General features: G+C 40.0%; 1 protein-coding gene across 2 annotated transcripts in view; it reads right to left on the bottom strand.

Annotated features, from left to right (window-relative positions):
- CLIC5 (chloride intracellular channel 5) overlaps positions 1 to 22929 on the bottom strand; it is a 76428-nt gene that overhangs the window by 28132 nt on the left and 25367 nt on the right. For both annotated transcript variants that reach the window (XM_032682694.1, XM_032682695.1), the window contains exons 2-4: positions 2327 to 2436; positions 1877 to 2002; positions 429 to 535 (exon numbers count right to left, since the gene is read on the bottom strand). In XM_032682694.1, coding sequence (XP_032538585.1) covers positions 429 to 535; positions 1877 to 2002; positions 2327 to 2436 — 343 coding nt within the window. The remainder of the gene's footprint in view (positions 1 to 428; positions 536 to 1876; positions 2003 to 2326; positions 2437 to 22929) is intronic.

Genomic DNA, 22929 nt, shown 5'->3' with positions numbered 1-22929 from the left:
TCTAACAAAGCATGAGGGGTCATGGCACAAGTTGGCCTCACAGTTCTGGGTCCAGTCAGCACACGCTCCTCTAAGCAGCGTCTGGGCGAAGTAGAGGATGTAGCACAGGCCACCAGTCTCTTCCAGCAAGCACTAAGGGATTCTGTTTTGGTGAGGAAGCTGGGGTGTATGGACAGGAGTCATGTCACGGCTGTTGGTAAAGAGGCTACTAAACACTCTGTGGCCTGTTTTATTTACTACTACAGATGTAGTTAATTCAGCTGGGAACATGTGGATTTAGCCCACTGAACCAACCATCTCCCACTGCTCAGCAGCAGAACCTGACGTCATCTGAACAGATCTTAAAATAAAATTAAGAGGGAATGGCAAAATTATTCCACTTCTAAGCACAGAAACTCCCTGGCACATTTGGCAGTGATCATACTCACCAGCATTATCCTGCTGCTTGGTATTTTTGATGTATGCAGAAAATTTGGAAAAGATATCAATTCCAGCAGTGTTTGATTCCCGGTGCTTAGCAGCCAACTTGGGGTACCTGAAAAAGCAGAAGCAGTGTGAAAAGTAATATCTTGCTACCAGCATCATAGGGATGGTTACAAATACAGTTTAATAGAAGAAAGACAAAAGCTCCTGTACGAGGAACTGTAATTAACATCATCATTTATCTCAAAACAACAGCTTGGCAAGTCCCCCTTAACAATATCTGTTATCTGTCTATCAAGGCAGGCATTTGGAGAGTTACACAGGGATGGTTTCAAGACAAAGGTAATTGTACTTGTGCTTTGTGTTACCACGATCCAAGATACAGTGGCCTTAAATCAGAATGAAGCATAAATTTCCAGAAATTTTATGCAGGGGAATTTGGCTGCCAAGTCTCTCCATTATGAATGGCAGTCATGTCTAATACCCTACACCGAAAACGTACCCCAGGATGGAACAGCAAGGCATGTTAGGATCACCCAGGTGAAGGAACATAAAGATTTCAGTCTCTGAATTGCTTCTTATAGGCAACTGGTGCAAAGGAATATATCGATTTGAAAGATAAACACAATTAAAGGCTTCTACTGACTTCAGTGGTCTTGGAGTAGAGTATAGAAAATTAAAATATCTGATCTCTTGCCTCATGACTATCCTATAGCTGCTGATTCACTTGGAGGTAAAACACTCCATAAGGAACGAAGCCAAATTTCATTGATTCATAGATTCTAAGGTCCAACTCACAAGCCAACAATTTTTTTTTCCCATTATCCTTGTATTAAGTCCAAAACATTTGACTAACTAAGGCATATCTGGTAAATCTAAACCTTTCCTTGGTAGCTTTTCATACTGAAAAAATCTGGGCCTTATTTCTAATCTGAATTAGACTGGTTATAACTTTCAGTCTTGGGCTCTTGTCATTTCTCGACTAGAATAATGAGCACTTTTCTGCCTCCAGAGCATCTCATCCTCTGTAATCAGTTCCCCTTCCAAACTTCCTAATACACTGTACAGTTCAGAATCCTCCAGTTTTTCACTGTAAAATGCTTTTCCTGGCACAGATATTTTGTGTGGCAATTCTCAGCATCTCTTCCAAGTTATTTTTAGCTTTGCAAAATGTGGCCACCAGACCCCTACAAAATTTTTCTAATACCGGTCTCCTTAATTCTGCATACAAGGGCATCCTGAAATGTGTACAGAGAAAACATTCTGCAGTTATTAGTCACACAAGTAACCTTCACACATGGAAGTCATCTCACTGAAGCCAGCAAGTTTCATAAATAAATATTACTCCTGTAAGTAAAGGTTGTAGGAAGGAGTGCTTTTTAGGAACTCTTCTTAGGACGTCTTTCATTTCTAGGAAATGGAATTTTGACTGAAAAAAATCTCAAGTTCTTACTTTGGAGGTGCAAGAATCTCTTCCAAGAATTCCTCAATCTTGTTAACATCTGTCTTGACTTCTCCATTAAATGTCAGGAAAGGTGGGTGGGTCCCAGGAGCCAGATTGTGCAGGTCAGCTGGCTTTCTGCAGACAGAGAAAAAAAGTCATGAAAACACTAATCTTTACAATCAGGTAGCTGCACAGATATTTATAGTTCCTAGAAAATCAGTCTTTTTTTTTTTTTTTTCTGTAATTTGTGGTTGGAAGACTCTGAAAGTACCCCAAGCGCCCTGTTTAATATATTCCAGAAGTGAAAAAAACCCAACAACCAAACCTGAATCCCAACTATTTTGTTGTGCACCACAGGCTCTCTAGGTTAGATACAAATCTGATTGAACTTGGTGGTGCCTTTGTGTAGGACAAACACTGGATCATTTCACTATTTCAATTAAACTGAACAGCTTTTACCTTTTCAGATCAACAGTGGTGACGTTGAACACAACTCCTTTGAGCCACAGGATCATGAAGAGACGCTGGGAGAATGGGCAGTTCCCAATGCTTTCTCCATCTATACCAGCCTGAGGGATGGAAAGGAAGGAAAAATGGATTTCAGACTTGTTAGTCATTTACCTCCCTCAAGATGGAAAACAGGATGTCGCAAGAAAAATAACCAGTTTAAAAATAACCAGCAGTGCCTGTTATTTAATATAGTTTATCATCAACACAAGCATGGAGTTATTGCAGGATTCAGCCTTTGTCAGGAGCTCGAGAATGCAACATGGAGCCTCTCCTGAGGGCAGCTCTGGGTAAGGAGATGTGTCCTTTGCTGACGGCAAGCAACATCCAGGATGTTCTTTCAGTTACTCTCATCCCTACAGGAATTCCAGCTTCATGAAAAGGATAGAAAAACTCAGGACAGGTTTTCTGCTCAATTAAAGTCTGCAGATTATATCAGCTTAATATCTGTTTCACTGTTTTACTATCTAAAATGCATACTTTATATTTAAACCCAAATACTGTGGACATTGACTCATTCTTCTTCACGTCCACCAAAGCAACCTCAAACACAAACAACCAGATGCAGACACAAATCTCCATCCGAATCCTTCTGAGGTTCAAGGCAGATTTCAGCCACCACATTCAGTCTGTTCCTATCTCTAGTACCTAATGAGTTGCCTATGAACCACTACAAACCAATAAAAAACTGCTAGTGTTAGCATTGAGGAAACAGCCTATTTTTTCCTCTAAAAATTTATGGTCCTTAGCCACGCAAATTCTGACTTTGAGCCATGGAGGGATACAAATAACACCAGCCGAACTGAGCCAAAGCTGCGTCCAAGGACAACATCCTTCTACAATAATTATGCTTGTGGCCAAATCTTTCAGGACGACAATGGTTTTGATAGATTTCCATTTTAATTTGTGGTACCATTGTGTTTAAAAGATTCTTATAATCCTGGTGAAGCAACCAACCTTCTGTTGTTGACCCACACGGGTTGCATAACTGTATTTTTTACACACAGTGTGTGTCCAAAAATGGCTGATGAAAGAGCTAAGCAAATAAATGCCCTCTTCCTTTGGAGACAATATTATATTACTCTGTTGGCTCTCATAAATTTTATCTTATTAATATTCAAGCTGTGAGGTAGCATTTCTCTGTCTTAAAGAAAGAACCCCTTCTAATTATTGCAGCTCTGTGAAACATCCACAGCACAATTAGAAACATTTTGAGATTAGAAATGTCCAGCTGCTACAAATTCAGGCCTTGCCTGTGAAATGACATTTCTTGTCACCAAGCTATGGAGAGAGTATGGATTGAAGGCTTGGAGACAACCTGCCATAAAGTTTAGGGCTATGTAATGAATTTTGCTCTGAATTCAGATTCAGTTTCAAACACCCAGAACTCTAGAGGTATTTGGATATAGAGGTATTTGGGTGAACAGTTTGGCTGCAGTTTGACTTGAAACTATGGATCTGCAATATGTCTGGCACATGGCATATGCAAGAATTAGGAAACAATGTGGGTGAAAGCATGGCAGGGCATGAGGATGAGAAGATGCATTTTCCCATCTACCTGAGGTGTGAGTAGCCCGGTTCTCTAAAATTTTATAAGTTAAATAGTTAGCACCGTTCTGCAAATTTCAAGGCAACAGCAACAATGTCACCACGGGAACACCAGGCACCACCAGGCATGCCATAATTACTACAAAGTCACAGTTGCTGATTAAACCATTCCCAAGAAGTTTTAATTTCTTACCCTTCCTCAAAAGAGGTAAATGTTATGGGAGAAACAGTGATATGACACCAGACTTCCCTTTGGCTTTTTCACCATCTTAATCATAATTGCATCCTTCATAATGGAGCTGGATAACTGAGTCTGCAAACAATATGTTATAAACTAGAATTTGAAGAAAAACAGATCAATGACTGAATTAGAGGGTGAGAGAGCGCAGGCAGGAGGGCTGATTCTCATCTTACCTTCTCTGGAATGACTTTGGCTTATAAATTCATTGATTCTGTTTTTTCTTCACCTGACTGCCTTCAAAGTAAGTGCAAAACCCTGGTTTGCCAAGTTCTGCAAATACCTTGAGATCAAAGGGTCTTGTCTCACAGTAATATGCAAAGCTCCAGCTCTCCTGCAAGTCTCCATCCCACATGGAGACAACCTCCTGCCTGGTGTCATTGCCCAGTTCTTGTGCTGCAAGCAACAATTTCATCTTTTTCAGGAAAGAGACTCAAGAACATCATTTCTCTGCTCTCTCCAACTTCATATTCTCATGCAAAGGTTAAGGGTTACCCAGATCTTCATTTTTTTAAACATTCTCTGTCCTTCAAGGAAATGGTGGAAAACCCTCTAAATACCAGAGGACTAAAAGGGGGACAGAGCAGCTGAATTACAAGGAAGAAACAGAAGTGATGGGTCATGTGAGGCTAAGGGATGCAGAAGTCATTGGGGAAAGGAGAAAGATGTGAAATCTGGAAGACATAAGATTCACTTGGTGATCAAAAATAAAATTAACTGTGTAGGTCAAACGAGGCCTCTAGTATCTTCCCAACACTTCCAAAGGACTGGGAAACATTAATTGCTAGAGACATACTGGGAATAGGCAGAGGAAATTCCAGAAACAAAAGATAAACTAAAGAAAAAGTACGGCATGATCTCTGTTCAAAGCTCCTGGATCTGGAAGCCAGGCTTATGATTTGGGTGGGGAGTGACTCATGGGTTTTGATCTCATGTGACTGGCATAACTGAAAACGCTACCACAAATCACAAGGCAAACTGGTGACAGAGGAGGGAACAGAATCAGAATCTCCCCAGCAACACAATTTATCCATTAAATTCAGCTATTTTTCTGCAGAAATTATAGGCAAGGCTCTGTTGGTTTTGTGAATCTTTTGTCATTGCTTCTAACAGCAGTCAGTAATTCAATGTTCAGTACTCAGAAAGAGCAAAACCTTAGCAGGTAATAACTTCAAAGGCTTATCAGAGTGTTGTGAGATCCTTTATGAAGTCTATTAACTACCAGGAGGAGATGAGAAAGAAGAGAGAACTTCCCAGGCTTAGTCACTCTTCAAAGAAAAACGGCTTTCTTAAATCACTGCAGCAGTGCCTAAATACAAATCTATTACGTATCTGTCCAAGGGTAAGGGCTCAGAAAGGTAGGAATTAAATAATACCTTAATCAAGATCAAGAACTCAGACAGTGGATGGAAAGAAAAGAGCAAATAATTGACAAGCTGGAGAACCACAATTTATTCCTGCTGCTGTTGAAAATGAGCACAAAAGCTTCTCTGAAGCACAGTAAAAGTGATGAACCGCTTACAAAAAGGAGCAAGTTGATGATATATGCACTCTCCCTGCCAGCAATGTCAGATATTTCTGATATAATGATTGCAACTAGGGACAGTTCTGGCAAATCTGATGTAATGATTGCAGCTAGGGATAGACTTGAGGCTTTGTGGGCATGGATAAAGGAGACGGGCTTATTAAAGTGAACTATAAGCTTCACAGCTGTGAAAGGGCTTCAGAGCCTCCTTCTCCAGTGGAGAAGAACCTCACCTGAAAAGGCAAATTTCCAGAGTGACTGCGGAAGAGTAAACAGATTTGAGGATTTGCTGGGTGAGACTCTTGGCCAATGCTCATCCCACTGCAGTTTAACTGAGATGCCTAAGGGAAGGTCTTCTGAGCAGGTAAGGTCAAGATGCACATCTGAAAGATAATTGTGGCCACCTTTCACTTCAACTGAACCACTGAATATCTGATTTTGGGTGGGATGAATGTGGACCACAGCAAAAAAAGCCTGGAGTTTGCAGAGACAGAATTTCGAGAGAATTATTTTGCTCTATCTTGGAAACATCACTTTCTGCTCCCATTTCTTCCTACAAGCTTACTTTTTTTAGGTTACCTACTAAAAAAGTATGCTTTTCTATTTAATCTCCAGCTGTTTAGATCCTTCACACCAACTGATGCAAGGTCCTGCCCTGGAACTTGGTATAATCACATAAAAAAAAGCCCACTGTCATACCAGCTGCTTGCCTCTGTCTGAGTAATGGCAAGAATGAACAAGACGTTCTCCTTTATTAATTATAAGGCACTCCTCCTTAAATAGTTCAGCTATTTTTAATGGATTAATTAAACCTTAAAGACAGTTGTGTGCACAAGTGGGGGCTGTAGAGATGCATTACCAATTAACATAATTAAGGAGGTTTTGGGAGGGAGAAAAAACGGTCTCGGTGATTTTATGAGCTGGTGTCAAGTGTTTTTGTAGAGCTGTGGCAGTATCGAGAGACTCCAACCACTGCACAGCACAGCTCAATGATGTGAACAGGGAGCTCTTCTCAAGTTCAAGATAATACTTTGCTATAAATGAAACAACTGGAATAAACTTCTTCACGTATTCAAAAAATAATCCAACTGGTACATGCACAAGGACTGCAATGCACGCAGACAACCATATATTATTTTAATAACCTTAAGGGAGAAAAAAAGGGGCAAGTTTCACTTACTCCCAAAATACAGAACTTTAAAGAAATACACCATCATTAATAATGACTAAGCATCTATCTTAAAAATGGCAGTGCTGGCAAGAGTTGCATATCAGAGAGTACTGTGTTTTTTCCAGGCAAATAATATATTTGGTTTTTTCTATCCTCCTTCTTTGATTTTTCACTGCATTGAGGCCACTCTGCACGTGGTCCAGGGGTCTGTAAGACTCTGGGGTAAACCAGGGAGACACTTTTGATGACACTAAAACACATTTCTTTTTCAAAAGGATTTTAACAAGTTAACAAAAGCAGTCAGGCTAATTCACCTCAATGTTTCCCAGTAAGGATTAAGGAGGGATTTGATTTCATCATCCCTACATCAAAATTGAGACTCACATTACACATGGTTACACCCTCTCTGTTTAAAATTGGGAACGCTCCTACCTTTTGACACTTACTCCCCTTACGCTCAGAACCCAAAGGGGAAGTGAAAATCCTATTCAAATGCAGAGCAAGCCAGGAAATATCCTATATATTGTGCCATAAGAAAAAAAATTCTGTCTTAGTAATTATACCACACACACAATAGCACAAATCTCCATTGTAGGGAAAATCATTGGTTGCAACATGAGATCAGACATGCCAAGGTATTGCTTTAGTAAGGATCATTTCTTTCCGTTTCTGTCTTTTTTTTTTTTTTCCCCCAACTTCTCATCCAAATGTAAAGCCATGGAGCAATTTGGAGTGCCACCAACAGAGAGGCAAGCTAAGAAGTGCACATTCACAGAGTAGCACTGGTAGGTCTCAAGTTAGAAGTAAATCTCGTTGCACAAGCCCTGTGTATCACAGGACACTCTTGTGACTGTGGCTCTGGTTCAGGAAAGCATTTAAGCATGTGCTGAAATACATCCCAATTCAGAGGAAGTATGCTTGACATTAAGCATGTTCTTAAGTCCTGATGATTTCAATAGACTTAAGCACATACTTAAGCACTTTCCTGAACAGGGGCCTACAACAACAATAATAAATTTGCTGTGCAGTATTTTAACTTCATTAGGCTTTTTTCCGAAATTTTATTTTGCTCGGAGAAGGCTCTTCCTCCTTCCAAAGCGGGCAAGATAGAACAGGAATGTATTCCTGAGGACACACACGCAGAAATAGACTATGTGCATATATGTCAAATAAAAATAGAGCATTTGCCTGGAAGACTGTCAGGATAGTGACAAAACAAAAAGGAAGTGGTGAAACTCTTTAGCCAGCTCCCCAAAAGCCAGCCAAAATGTTGTCCAAGTTTGGCATTACATACATGCATATATTATAGATGCACATAAGCTTAACTTGGTCTGCGCTGTCGGCCAATTTGAGGGGAGCTGGCTTATTCCACTGGGTTCAGACCAGCTGGGTAGCATGTCAGCAGAGCTCAGGATCTCCAAGGAGCTGTCACTGCACTTCTCAGATCTCTGCATTTTTGTGAGAGATGCGTTTGTACTCCTGAGACATTCAGGATTTTCAGACAATGGAAGGGCAGGTTGAAGACCCCGTGGACAGGACAATTATTATCTTTAGGTTTGGTAAGTCATGATTTTCCAACTTTTTTATCCACATGAATGGCAGCATGGGCAGGAAGGAATCAGTCATACAAGTCAGCTTCTTCCTAGGGATCTTTTCATTACAGCTTAGGATACTCACAATTAAAGATCAGAGTCATCTTGCACATCAGCTGAGGTACTGGTAGCAGAACAGCTGCACTCACAGTGATCAACCTGCACAAAAAGGTCTCAGTTTCCTCAAGGGCTTTGTTAGAGCCACTGGCCACTGCATATGTTCTGCATGAAACATGTTTTGCTCTGAAATAAATTTTGAGATGCCCTAGAACTCCAATAATTCAGGTTTGATGTAGAAAACTACAGACTAAACACAGGTGTATAGTCTCATCACAGAATCACAGAATGGTTTGGGTTGGAAAGCACCTAAAAGATCACCCCATTCCGACCTTCTGCCATGGGCAGGGACACCTTCCACTAGACCAGGTTGCTCCAAGCCCCATCCAACCTGGCCTTGGACACTTCCAGGGATGGGGCATCCGCAGCTTCTCTGGGCAACCCATTCCAGTGCCTCACCACTCTCTTAGTAAAGAATTTCTTCCATATATCTAACTTGAATTTCTTTCAGTTTGAACCCACCATGTGAAAATGGTTCTGTGTGCTATTCTATCACCTCTTCTTTCTTCAAAGAACTAAAGGCCCATGATTTGACAAATATCAACAGAGTAGAGAAGCATAGAGTGGTCTGACACCTTAGACCAAGCAATTATTTTGTTCTCATTTATATTTATAGATCCCTTACTTATCTTTGCATATGGTTAACTTAATGAAGAATTATTATTAGATAATTAAAAGTAGTGGGAACTACAATGACACTTCCTACACCAACATATATGTATATATATGAATTAAGGCTGGGACAAATTTTTTTTTTCCAAGAGACCATATTCCAGCATGCTCTGCTGTGAAGAATTTCTGCACACCAAGACTGACTTTCACATGGTGGTGTATAAGGGAATAGTCTCCAGAAGAGTGAAAGTCATTTAGTAACATCAGCAGTATTGTATAAAGAAATCACATAGAATATGTATTTAATTTATATTATTTTAATGTCAGCAAAATATGAGCTAAAGGATGGGTGGCAAATGCTGGCTGACATTTCCAAAGTGGCTAGCAGTTTTAGGTCCTGTGAGACAATTCAAAAGCAGCTGACTTCTCACAAGTATCAATTCTCTACACTTGGAAAATCAGGCCACAAGCCACCCAGAATGAAAAGCTGCTTTTAAAAGCCTTAGTAAGAAGGGAGTATCACTGTGAGCTGTGACTGTGAGCTTCTTGAGCAACTAGACAAAAAATTAAGTGTTCTAAAAGAAAATCTCTATTGGAAGAATATTCTTTGAGGAGCTCACTCAGAATTTGACAAATACCTGGAGATGTGCAGTGGCTCTGGCCACACCACCTTGGAAATAGGCCTGGAGTTGTGGTCTTTGGCCGCCCCCCTGAGGGTAGGCAGGGTGCTGGGACCACACAAAGCCATAAGGACATGGGGTCCCAACGTGCAGCTCAGCAGGGCTCCCAGGGCTCCTGGTTGCCCAGCAGCCCACCCACCAGCCAAAATTTCCTTTTAAAACTACTGAGACTGTTTCAGTTTCCCTCCTCACTGAAAACCCACCACAGCTTTGGTTCAACAACATTGTGAATGTTTCAAAATGATTTTTTGAGACTTAGAGAAATTTAGAGCAAAATCTTGACATTCTTCAAAACCCAAAATTGCCATTCTCATCACAGCTCTTGACAGCAGATTGTTCACAAAGCTCATGTGCTTCCGGACACAGTGGACTGTGGGCAGTGGACACAGTGGACAGGTGTTTCTTTCTTGGCTTGACATAAAAATAACAATCATCCTTTACACTTCTTCCTAAGCCTTCTCCAATCTAATAAAGCAATTCCTCTCCTATCACTCACCAGTATCATGGCACAGGATCCTGGGTACCCATGATAGCCACTGGACGTAACCTCAGAGAACAGCTTTTAAAAGCCTTGATTTTTGGTGACCCATCAATAATTCATCGAGACACCACAGGAACAAGAAAAGAACTTAAGAAATGTCAGATATAGAAGCTTAACACATAGATAGATACTTGAATAAATGACTAAACCACAACTCACAAGCACACATGGAAATCTAAAGTTGATAAGAAAAGACAATATGGATTTTTCAGGAACAAATGACATTAATTAAGCTAAGCAAATTTAGTTGTCTTCCAGGGTTGCCAGCACTGCAGGTAGAAAGAAGTAGCAGGTACCTGGAAGCTGACCTCTCTAAGGTTTCCAACGTCAGCTCCAGACCGTATTTTATTAAACAAAGTGAGGAATGGAACCTGTATGAAATTACTGCAAAGTGCTTGTATAGGTGGTTGAAAAATATTTATGAAGTAGTAATAATACACTTTTCTGTACTCTACAAATACAACAAATAGAGGTACCATAAAGGCCTATGACAAGATGAGTCATATTTAATGTTTCCATTAGCAAAATGGGGGAAGGAACAGATAAAACCTTGCAAAATTTCCTGACAGCAACAAGCACAGAGAGGTTATCAGTATTTCCCAGGAGAGGAGCAGACTTCAAAGTGATGCTAAGAAGTTGGAACAAAGTGTCTGAAGTCACTTAAATGAAATTCAGGGAAATTAACCTCAAGGTGTAAGATGTGAGAAGAACATAATGTGACTTACAAATGCTGGATGGGGAATAGCTGGTGGAGCTGCGAGGGCGAAGTGAAAGAGGTTTTACGTAAATCACAAACAATAGGAATCATCAGCATATGAATCTACAGGCCACAGCAACAGGATAATGTGATGTACATGTAATGTTCTACCACGACATAACAGTCCTCAAGCATGTATAAGACTGTTTCACAAAGAGGATGATTTTCCATTGTTGTTCATGACCACAGAGGATGGGATTAAGTATTTTGCTTAATTTGCAACAATAAAGCTTGGGGGGGGGGGGGAATCCAGTGTAATTATAGGACTAATGAAACACAAAGCAGGCTTTCTAAGGAGGTTGTGTAATCTGCATTTAGTGGAGGCTTTGAAGAAATCAAAAGAAGTTGGTAAGATTGGTCTCAATTTATTTCATCCTGCTGCAGAGTGGAGAGGGGGCATAGGATGTTTCAAAAATCCTTTCTATACAGTCTATATTAGTGACTCTGACAATAAAGCTGTTCTTGCTGTCAGTGCTGGATGCTTGGTGGCACAGACTTTTCCTTCTCTCTGACCTGCAGAGGATGAAGTCTGGCCCCAGTGAAATCAATGGCAATTTTGCCCACGACTTTGACAGGACCAGAATTTCACTCAGAGTTTTCATGGCCACAAGGGACCAACATAATAATCCTTCCTGACCTTTTGCATCATACAAACATAGATTTCGCTAAGCCTGTAGCCAACAACTTGTTCCTGAACTAGAACATGCATTTTGGAAGGTTTTTCAGGAGAGGCACATGCCTGACATAGAGTGGTAGTAAAATCCCCTCTAGCGTTGCCTGCTTGCATTGCAGGGAGAAGCTCTCAACCAGCAGCAGCCCACTTGTGGAGTTTTCCTAAAGCTGCCTAACTTGTCACATTACATATATATGCAATCTTTTTTTCTTATCTATCAGTTGCATTTACGCATGTGGGTTTAAGTTCTGGAAGGAACCTTAGTCACAGGATTTGGGAAGGCAGGACACAGCAGCACTTGGAAAATCATTCCATTTTTAGTAAAAAGTCAATAGAGATGCTGAAGCATCAGCTACTGCTTGGTTGTTTTGGATACAACTGTGTATCTCACAGGAAGAGGTATACATCCTCTTTTTAAGACCAATTAACTTAGAATCATAGAATGGTTTGGGTTGGAAGGGACCTCAAAGACCATTTCGTTCCAACCCCCTGCCATGGGCAGGAACACCTTCCACTATCCCAGATTGCTCCAAACCCTGTCCAATCTGGCCTTGAACACTTCTAGGGATGGGGCAGCCACAGCTTCTCTGGGCAACCTGTGCCAGGGGCTCACCACCCTCTCAGTAAAAAATTTCTTCCTAATATCTAACCTAAACCTACACTCTTTCCATTCGAAGCCAATTCCCCCTTGTCCTATCACTCCAGGCCCTTGTAAATAGTCTTTCTCCATCTTCCTTGTAGGCTCCCTTCAGGTACTGGAAGAATCTTGTCCTGCAAGATATTGATACTGGGTGGCTATTCATGCTCTGTATATATATAATGCAGCTCCTACATTTTGGAAACTTATGCCTATAGGGTCATACTATATCTTTGGTCTTTTGGTGCCACACCTATTAGTTTATTGCATTCTAATATAATAGGTGGTATGTGCCCCATCCCTGGAAACATCCAAGGTCAGGATGGACAAGGCTCTCAGCAATCTGATCTAATTGAAGATGTCTCTGCTCATTGCAGGGGGTCTGACTAGATGACCTTTAAAAGGTCCCCTTCTAACTCAAAATATTCTATGATAATATACCTGATCTAATGCCTGAGCAGTTAATACTCACACAAAATATTCCCACTGATGATAAATATTCCACTGAATTCAGTGAGAGCAGAGTCATACTTTGGATTCACTGGTTTCTTTCTAATAAGGGATTTAAAACACAAGTGGTTTTATGAGCTGTCAAGAAAGAAATTAGGAATTACTCTTATTTAGCTATTCAAAAAGTACCAATTTTAATAGTTTCAAATACTGATGATGCTATATCCTCAGAGCTAATTAGATACATAAAAAAACCGTTACCCCAGGAAAGCTGCAGAAAATACGAGACAGATCACTGTCAGAAGGTGTCACAGGCAATGCAAATTATAACCAAATTATTCCTGTTTCTAATAGAGATCAGGTGCAAATACAGGAGTCGTTTCTCCAAAGCAAGCTCTATGCAGAGCTCCCATTACAGTACCAGAATCCTGAATGCAGGTTTTCTTGTAAGAATTCAATCTGTGCACATCTGGAATTTGCATGTCTGCTAAAAATCTATGAGCCAGGGATTTTTGACCAGGGTAATCTGGTCATATGGCATATTCTGGAAATGTTGGTGAATTGCAGCCAAATTTCCATGCCTCTAAGCAGCGTATCAGACTAACAAATAATAACAGCAGCCAGGTGCTGAAAGTTAATGCTGAACCCGAAATCAGATCCAGGGTTGAATTATTTATTGAAATTCCATTACTTCATTTGCACTATTAGAAGACAGAGTCACTTGCAGTCACTGCAAATAAAGGTCTGGATGGTGGGGTGTTGCTGATAAGGGCATTTACCACATCAGCTGATCCCAGCACAGGCCATAATCTGCCCTTGAGGGTCTCATTTTGTATCTTATTTAACATCACAGAAATACTGTTCATCAGTGATCTAAGGTCACTGGACTAAAAGAGCAATTGGTAGCCCTCAGGAGGTGTCACACAGTGGGCAGCACTGGGCCTTTCTATCTCCTTTTGCATCTCCAAAGTTTCAAGGTGCTGCAGAGGGTACAGGAGAAGCTCCATCCTGAGATGTGATGTTTACGACTTTCACCAAAAGCAGATCAAGTTACTTTGCAAAGGAGCAGCACATCCCAGGCTCAAACTAGTCTTTGGTCTGATGTTTGCATCTTGATGTGACTTCTCAGTGCAACCCACAATACCTCCAATAAACTATTTACCAATATAATACTACCAGCATTTGGACCAAGAATTACTGCTGTGAAAATACAAATGCAGTATAAACAAATTTTCCGGTTTCCAGACACTCACAGAGAAATAATTACAGAGTTTAGTCATTAAACAATATTTTTTCACCTTTAATATTTTCTTACCTGCCAAAATTGCCGTATTTGTTCATCTGATCATCTACACTTACAGTCATATTTAGCCATTCAAGGGGTGTTACACTACAAGGCAGTCTTTTCTGTTAGCCATCTACAAAAGAGGGGGATGAGACTCTCTCTATTTCATTAAACAAGAAACAGAGAAAGTTCTGAGTTTGTAAATGTAAGTACCTGCAATGAAAGCAAGAGTCTGATACACATAACCAGCAAGCAATTGTTTCTTGAGACTCACCTAAAAGCAAAACAATTTGTGTGTTCAATAGCAAATGCTCAAGAAAACAAACAGTGATGCCTTCCAAAAGCTACTGAGAAATTCTGAATAAATGTGTATAATAGTAGCAGTATAATTTACAAATATTTTACAGTACAGACTTGTGACATTAATGTATCATAAATGTTGTAAGTAGAAAAAATAGTTGGATCAGTGAGTTGAGTTTGGATAACATTTCTTGTTTACTCAGCATCCCAGTGCAGAATGATTTCTTAAATCCCTGTGTCTGTACTGTTTGGGTCCATTTGAAATGCTCCAGTGATGTGACTTTACAAACTTCCCATAGGAAATGGTTTTGGCAACTTTCTCTGAACACATTTTAACCTGATGCCTAGACTGAATTTCCTCTAATTTTATTTTATTCTACTATCCAGCATTAAAAAAAAAAAAAACACAAAAAACCAACCAAACAAACAAACAACAAAACCCACCTTAATTGCCTTTAACTCAATGCTATTCATTAAAATAATTCATACTTTTCATCCCTTTATACAAAATCTTACTTAACTATGCCATTGCACTTTCCCCTGCACCTCTTCACCTCTTACAGCCCTCTTGTTTCTGGGATCCTTGACCATGCCATCTATTCCCAATATCATCTGTTCCACAGGAAAACATTCACTTAATGATCATTAAAATTTGTCACTACAGTTTAGTCCGAACACTCAGATTTGGGCTGATAGATCTGGATTTTGGGCTGTGAGAGGAGCACCTGGTTCTTCCTATGCCACAATTCCAACATAGACACATTCCAGAATGCCACTGGAACTCCATACACCGAGCACCCATTGAATAAAACTTATTGGAACATCCAGGTTAATGAGGTAATTGAGACATTAGAATTTGGCAAAGAAATTTCTGAACATTTTTTATACATTTGTGTACAGTTAGGTTCAATTTCCTCAAGTACCTGAATAGGCTCTGAAGAATTAGCTATTTTTTCATCTTTACTTACAATTCTCTCTAAAATGGAGGGATTTTTTTCTATTACTGTGAAATGTCAAGTACACAGGTGGTTCTTCAAAAATAAAAAATACAGAGAAGTCCTATAATTTAACACTTCCACTGATAAGCTAAGTATCTGTTAGTACAAAATCCCTCTTTCTGAAAGCATGGCACAACTGGTATTACTACTTAGTGCACCCAGTCTCAAAGACCTTGAATACGGCTTTAGATAAATGTTAAATAAACATTAAAATAACTTTTTTAATAAATTAAAAAATCAGTAATCCTTGGTGCCCAGAGTGGAAGAGATGTCCAGAGGTTAATTATAATAAGCTCTTTTGCCCATGGGAGCTGCAGCAAGGTGCTGCCACGTGCAGATGGGGCTGGGAGCGGTGGCCAAGGTCAGGGGAGAGAGGCACTTCCTTCCCCTGGAAAAGAAAATCAGTGTTTCAAGGTTTGTCTCTTTGTCAGGGCAGTGGGACTGCACCTCCCCTAAGTTCCCATCCTGGTCACATTCTTTCCTGGCTCTCCAAGGTTGGACATGAGTAGCTGTCTTCAGTCAGCATTTTTAACATTATTAGTATTATTCTTGTTGAATTATCTCCTTTGAGATAAAAATTGAATCACGAGGCCATTGGGCAGAGATTGTGCTCAGCCCAGTAGGAGAAAAAGGTGTTCCTGCAGATACATATCATAGGTCTGATGGTTTCAGGGCACCAGGATGGGCAGGAGGATATTCCCAAATCTGAAACAAGTCTTCCTTCCTTTATTACAGCCTGAATAGTGAGAAATAAGACTTATGGGGTGTTTTAGAAAAATATGTAATTGGAGATGTTCTAACCCCAAAAGATTACATTCATGCACTCTGAGAAGCTCCTTGTGGCTCCATCTCTGAGCAGGGTGAGCACTTAATGCTTAATGCAGAGAAAACAAGAGACCATTTTTGAACCTCAAACAAGACACAGCTCCAGGACTGGATCTAGAGCTCAACAGGGGGACTCAGAGATATTGACTTGAAAGAGAAAATAAAACCAAATATCCAAAATTAGAGCATGTCAGAACGAGAAAGAGCAACTCAGTAATTCAAGGCAAAATAGAATTCCTTGTCAAACTGCATGAGTGAGCTAACAGAGATGAAAAGAGAATTCAAATGATCCAAATGCTAACTGAAGACTGAAAATAAGCTTAACAATTAAGGACTTTGGTGCATTGAATCCTCTTGGCACGTCCTGAACACTTAAAAGAACCGAGCACAGAAAAAAACCTAAAATTGCCATTCTGAGAGAACCTAGAACCTGCAAGACTATTCCATGATTCAACCCCTCTTCATCCAGGAACAGCTTTTTAAAAAATACTATGAATAAAATAAACAAACAAAACAGGTCTCCAGTCACACACTGAATCAGCAGCAATGGCTCATCACAAAACACAGGGCAGTGAAAGAAAATAATTTCCTCCCATGATATGCACTCGTATCTGTTTGAAGTTGCCCATTCAGCAGCTAAAAGCAAAAGGAAAGCAGTTACACAAAGTGCCTGTTGACACACACAAATTGAATCACAATCTAGAAAAACACCAGCAACAATAGCGATGATCCATCGGGGCCAGTTTCTCTGATTTCCACTTGTTTTGGACAATACACAGGTATAGACTTGCACCAGCACACAAAATGACAGCTCTGTGCAGGATGTTTATTTGGGTGTTAAAATATTATAGGGAGGACAAGCTTGGCAATTCATACAGAGAAGCACCTGCCCAATCTGAAAATTAATTCCATATTTTGTGAGGAGTTAAACCACAACACTTGAGTAGTTTTTACAGTCTATGTAAAGAGAAAAGAACAGATGCAATTTTAGCTGGATAAGCTACTGGGCTTCACAGATATGAAAATGAATATTGATGCAAATGTTTCATAGGGAATGAAGCCAAGGCATAGGGACATGGTATGACTTAGACACAGACAGAAAAGGAATTTGGCTCTCATATCTCCCAGTTTAGCTCTTCCTTCATCTCATCTTCAAGGTCTGACCTGTACTGACACAGCACTCATTTGCTCAGCCTTTGGAGGCCCTTCCAAAGTCTGGTCCTTGCAAAGCCAGACATGATAAGCATAAAAGATAAGCAATAACATATTTAACTGCCACCTGAATTTATCACATCTCATTATCACACCCAGGACATGTAAGCAGCCTCTTAGCATCATTTATATATGACTGACCTCAACCAAATTTGTGCTGTCTTTCAGAGACACAGAAATCAAAGCCTCCCTCTGTGCTTGAACCAAACCCTGTTCTGGTTTGCCAAGATCTCCTCCATCACAATCCCTTCCTGTTTTGTAGATTTTGTGGCTTGCTTATTCCTTTACTGTCCTTAACTGTGTGTGTTCGTTACAGCATTATCTAGTCTTGATTTGAATCAGAGACAGAAAGGGCATGACTTCTTTGGTGGTTTGTTCCAACAGTTAATCACTTTTAGAATTACTACTAAGTTTAGTCCTACCTTGGCTACATTTGACCTCGAGGTGGTCTAAAAGAACATGTCCCTGCCACAGCAGGGGTCTTAGAACTAGATGATCTTTAAGGTTCCTTCCAACCCAAACCATTCTATGATTCCATGTCTTGTTATAGTTGTCACACACTACATTAAAAAGCCCCCTATAGATACATTTAATATTGTGGTCAAGTGATGTTTGCTCTTTTACGTAAATGAGAAGGACTGCCTTAAGGAGGGCAACCTTAAGTATTTTTACTCCTTAAAATTATTCTTCTCTACATCTTTTCCAATATTGTAACACACATTAGCTCTGAGTGTGTTTAAAATGACCAGCCAAAAGATAATCTAAACCTTGACCCCTCCCTACTAAGAACAATGGTAAAATAAAAAAGTAAAAATGCATAGCTGTGACTAGTCTGATTTATGTGTTTATTATTGGAATATTTACTGTGAATTACTAAGCAGGTGTGGCACATGAACACTGAATCAGTCATGCCAAGTGCTGTACAAATCCAAAAGACACAAGAGCTATGGCTAAAGGGCAGAGCACAGGACTGGAGTGAAATTCTTGCTGGATTTCCTTGCACAAGGCCCCTGCTTCTGAGCTTCTGCACCTCTTAAGTGTTGATCATGACTGTGCAATATTTCAGAGTTGCTATTTGCTATAAACAGGCATCTGTATTTTTTCATCTCAGGGACTGGGTTTTGCAAAGAGAATCACGTTCAGAGGTGGCTGGCAAAGCGTGGAGCAGCCTGCACAGCCTCCTTTGCAGAACCGGGATGTAAGAACGCTTATGAGCTATGAGCATCTAAGAAGAGTAGAGATCTTCTGTTATCACCCTGTGTTTTACTAACAAGTATTAAAAAAATCCACACTCACAACAAAGGCACAGCTGCTGAACCTTTAAAATGGATGCTAAACTATCTTTTCTGAATTACGGACAGTTCCTGAGCTTAGCTGTCAAATGGTTTTTGAGATTGAGCACACATGGATTAGTTCATCATACTCTGAACTCCACTGCTAGCTTGCAGCAGAACACTCATTGGAGGTGATGAGCTCTTTTCCAAGCAGTAGAGCATTACACTTTACTAGCAGCAGAAGTTAGAAAAATTTATATCTTCTTTGGCATCTTCATGGTCAAGAGATTGGGAAACTAAAGCCATACCTAAATCAAGCAAACTTCCTCTGTGCATAAACCCCATTTAGAGAATCATTAATAGGTTTTAACACCTGAAATATTGGTGAATGGTGAACTGAGCCATGATAATTTTTTTGGTCCAAAGGAAACAAAATATTTGGTCAGAGAAGTTGTAGATGCTCCATCCCTGGAAGCGTTCAAGGCCAGGCTGGATGGGGCTTTGAGTAAACTGGTCTAGTGGAAGGTGTCCTTGCCCATGGCAGGGGGTTGGAATGAGATGGTCTTTAAGTTCCCTTTCAACCCAAACCATTCTATGATTCTGTGAAACGCAAGAGAAACAACAAAAATAGTCAAGAAATGGCTTTTTTGCAGCCTGACTTACGTAAGGAAGGATAAAAAATACTATTTCCATATATAATCTTTCCAAGTTTTATAGAATTTAAAGAATTTAATGATAACCAGCTTTGGTCTTGAATTGTAACGGTCCAATAAAGATATCACAATGCCAGCTATGGGGGCAAAATCTGGAATCATTTATTGAACACGTGAGTGCTATTTAAGGGTCTCAGGGGCTTCCATGCCAATGAGGAGGCAGGACTATTCCAAACAGGGGATTCCACAACATATTAGCATTTCCAGTAACAGAAGTGACATAAGGGGAAAAATGATTTTACATTTCTCGGATACAGTATTTACATTCCGGGGGAAAAAGTTTGGGTATTTCCAGTAAGCAGGGTTACATTGGGGAAGGATGATCAGCTTCACCTGAAAGAAGGATTTACACAGGGAGGGAAAAAACAATGGGATATCTGATAGCATCATGCAAAGTCTCTCTACATCCTGCTGGGGGAGATCAGGACAATGGATCTTGTGTGGTCTTTTAGATGGTGGTTTTTCCCCAGCCCCTGTGGCCCAAGGTTTCCTGTTTAATCCTAGCAGTTCCTTTTCTATTGGTATTGGAATTTCGGACTGCAGCACTGAATATTAGGCTTTGAACATTTTACTTACATTTTTGAGTAAGCACATACAGGTGAATGCCATGGCCTTCTGTCATCCCGCTCTGCACACATAATTAGTTTATCAAGAATTAGGATTTAGAAGAGCCAACTGTCACTCTCTGAGCAACTTCACACCTAATACAATGTCCCTTATGCCAGAGCATCTATATCAGGATAGCTTCAGATCCTACTGTCCTACAGATGCATTAGTAAGTTATTACAAAACAACCCTCCTGAAATAAGTTTCAATTAGTGCATTATCTCAGTTTTACACAGTTGCCAATAATACACATAAAGGAGCTATTTTAATACATTTTGGCTATCAGGGACATGGGGAAAAAAGTTGGAGAAGCACCTGGGCTCCAGATATACAATACTTCTGAGGAGGTACTTGAACCAGGTTACCCTGGGGACCAACACAGAAACCATGGGGATTAGCAGACTGGTATAAAATTTATGAGTCTGAATGCATGTGGAGAACAAGCAGAAAAAGCAGATAAGTTGATCCTACAGAAGATACACACACATCTGCACAAACTCTGAACTAGAATGAGCTCCTGTCCAGACACTTAATAAAGCACCCAACAGCCTGTACCTAAGAGCAGACAAACATCCAGTTCCTCTGCTTGATTTCTTTTATTGCCCAGGAAATTGAGATTTCCAATACACTTTGTCAGAAGACAGTTCTATACTGGAGACCTGATCGCATCATGTATTTCTCTTCTGTTTTAAGTGGTGTTCAGGATGCTGAACCTGCTCTGGGATAAGAGTGAAGAATGTTCCCTGATCCCACTACGTGTCCACATCTGCAGGAGAAGGACTGGTATCAGCATTTTATCAAGGTGAGGAGAGCCTGAATACCTTGCCTTGGATCACTGAAGGAAGCAGAAAATACCCAAAAGTAATAAAAGCCTGCCAAGACATTTGGGTAGAAACCTGATAATATTACTAAGCTTACATGTTGAAAAAATTGCACAGTGGGACCTTTTCATAGTTTGACTAGAAAAAATAATAAGAATCAGCGTTTACAGCTGGTGGGAGCTCTGCTGTTGTTTCTATTAAGATAAAGTGCTGAAATGCTGATTTGTTTGCAGAATGGAAAGTCAAAAAAACGTTGACTTGGATTTTGACAACACTGGGGCCTTTTTAACATGGCAAAGCTTTCCTATGGTGCATTACAGAACTGTATCTAAGGTGCTTTTTGTCCCAGTCTCTTTTCTGAGCCCATCTCCTCTTCTGACACTGTAGCCATGAAATTTCTGTGGTGCATCAGAGTCACTGAATAGAAAAGGAATCTGTCTTATGTCACAGAAGATTAACTTCACCATCATTAAAAAAGGATACATATAGAAGGATAAAATCATAAACATCCTAAAAGCTGTTATGAAATTATTCTTGAGAAAGACAGAATCACAATCATTAAAAAAGAATCATGTAATTTTACAGAGTCAAAGAAAACATCCAACGGACTCATTATTCTACATTTATGTGTGAACTTGCAATCAAGTTGCATAACAAACAGGAATGACATGTTGTAAATGTAATCCATTAGAGAAAGTTGTACCCTTAGGTATTATTAGATAAAATTGCTGGCTTTGAAACTGCAAAACGCAGCTGGATACAGTTTGAATTACTTTTGTTCCCCTGTAATAATTTCCAAGTTTTAAGTTTAATATAAGAATCATGCCAGGAATACATGATGCCGATTAAACTCCTCAGACCTACAAAAACAAGGGACTTTTTAACTCATGGCTCCATATGTACATATATATCACTGCTCCATCCCAGATGATATTACTGCATGTCAGCAAAACAGAAGAAGTGCAAACAAATGGAGAGAGCAAGGACAAGGAAGGAAAGGAAATACGGATCTGTTTTGGACTGTGTCCATGATAAATTTTACTGTATCAAACAATCACTTCAAGCTATTTTCAAAGGTCCCTACTAGAGCACTTTAGGTACCTGCTCGGATTGCCTAATTCACCTAAGATCTATAGGTGGAATTCAGCACAAAACTAAACTCTTGCTTATTCCAAATGATTCTCCCTGACTTTGAGTCAGCCTTTGCCGAAAAAAGTATCATTGAAACCTATTCATGTACAAAACTAACACACAAACTCACAGCCCTTTAATATCTGCCTAACATTAAAAAGGGGCAATTTGAAAAATTTACCAGAGATCTTAGCTGAAAAAACAGAACTACTACTAATAAAATAGTGTTTAAGTTACCTCTTTGCTGCACCGCTGGGATTATTTTGCTGCCATATTTTGAAGAGTTATGTGCCACACAAGAACTAAGTGATATTGTTGCTGTGATGATCAATATGTTCTCCTAAGCAATCTTATACAGCCTTTCATCAAACTCTATTTGACATAACCAGGTGACCTGATGATAACGTTAAACTCTGGAGCACAGGCAGACGTACTTACTGCTGGCTCTTCTGGAAAGGATCCCTGTGTATTTTTGGGATGTTATGTCAAATGATCTCGGTGACATTTGCTGCTCTGGAATAGCCTCAGCAGAGCCATGTATTGCCAATAAAAGTTCCCTGAGGACACTTACTGGAGCTTCACTGTCATCGCTGAACCACGACACAACCACCTGTGAGCCTGATGAGCCGTGTGCTGCCAGAGATGGAAAAAGAGCAACCTGCAGCTAAACATAGAGCACCCAAAGCACACCAACGGCTATTTCTCAGTACAAGCAATAATAATTAGGAATATCATCAGTTCTTTGCAGTAAAATTAAAACAGTATTTACCCAATTTGACTATGAGGCTCAGAAAAGCTGGAATAAAGGAAGGAGTTAGTAAGTGGACTTTAAACAAGATCTCAAATACA

The sequence above is a fragment of the Chiroxiphia lanceolata genome, chromosome 3 (assembly GCF_009829145.1).
Source record: "Chiroxiphia lanceolata isolate bChiLan1 chromosome 3, bChiLan1.pri, whole genome shotgun sequence".
In the NCBI taxonomy this organism is placed as follows: Eukaryota; Metazoa; Chordata; class Aves; order Passeriformes; family Pipridae; genus Chiroxiphia; species Chiroxiphia lanceolata.
Note: the sequence above shows the minus strand (reverse complement) of the source record. Positions and strands in the feature narration are given on the sequence as shown.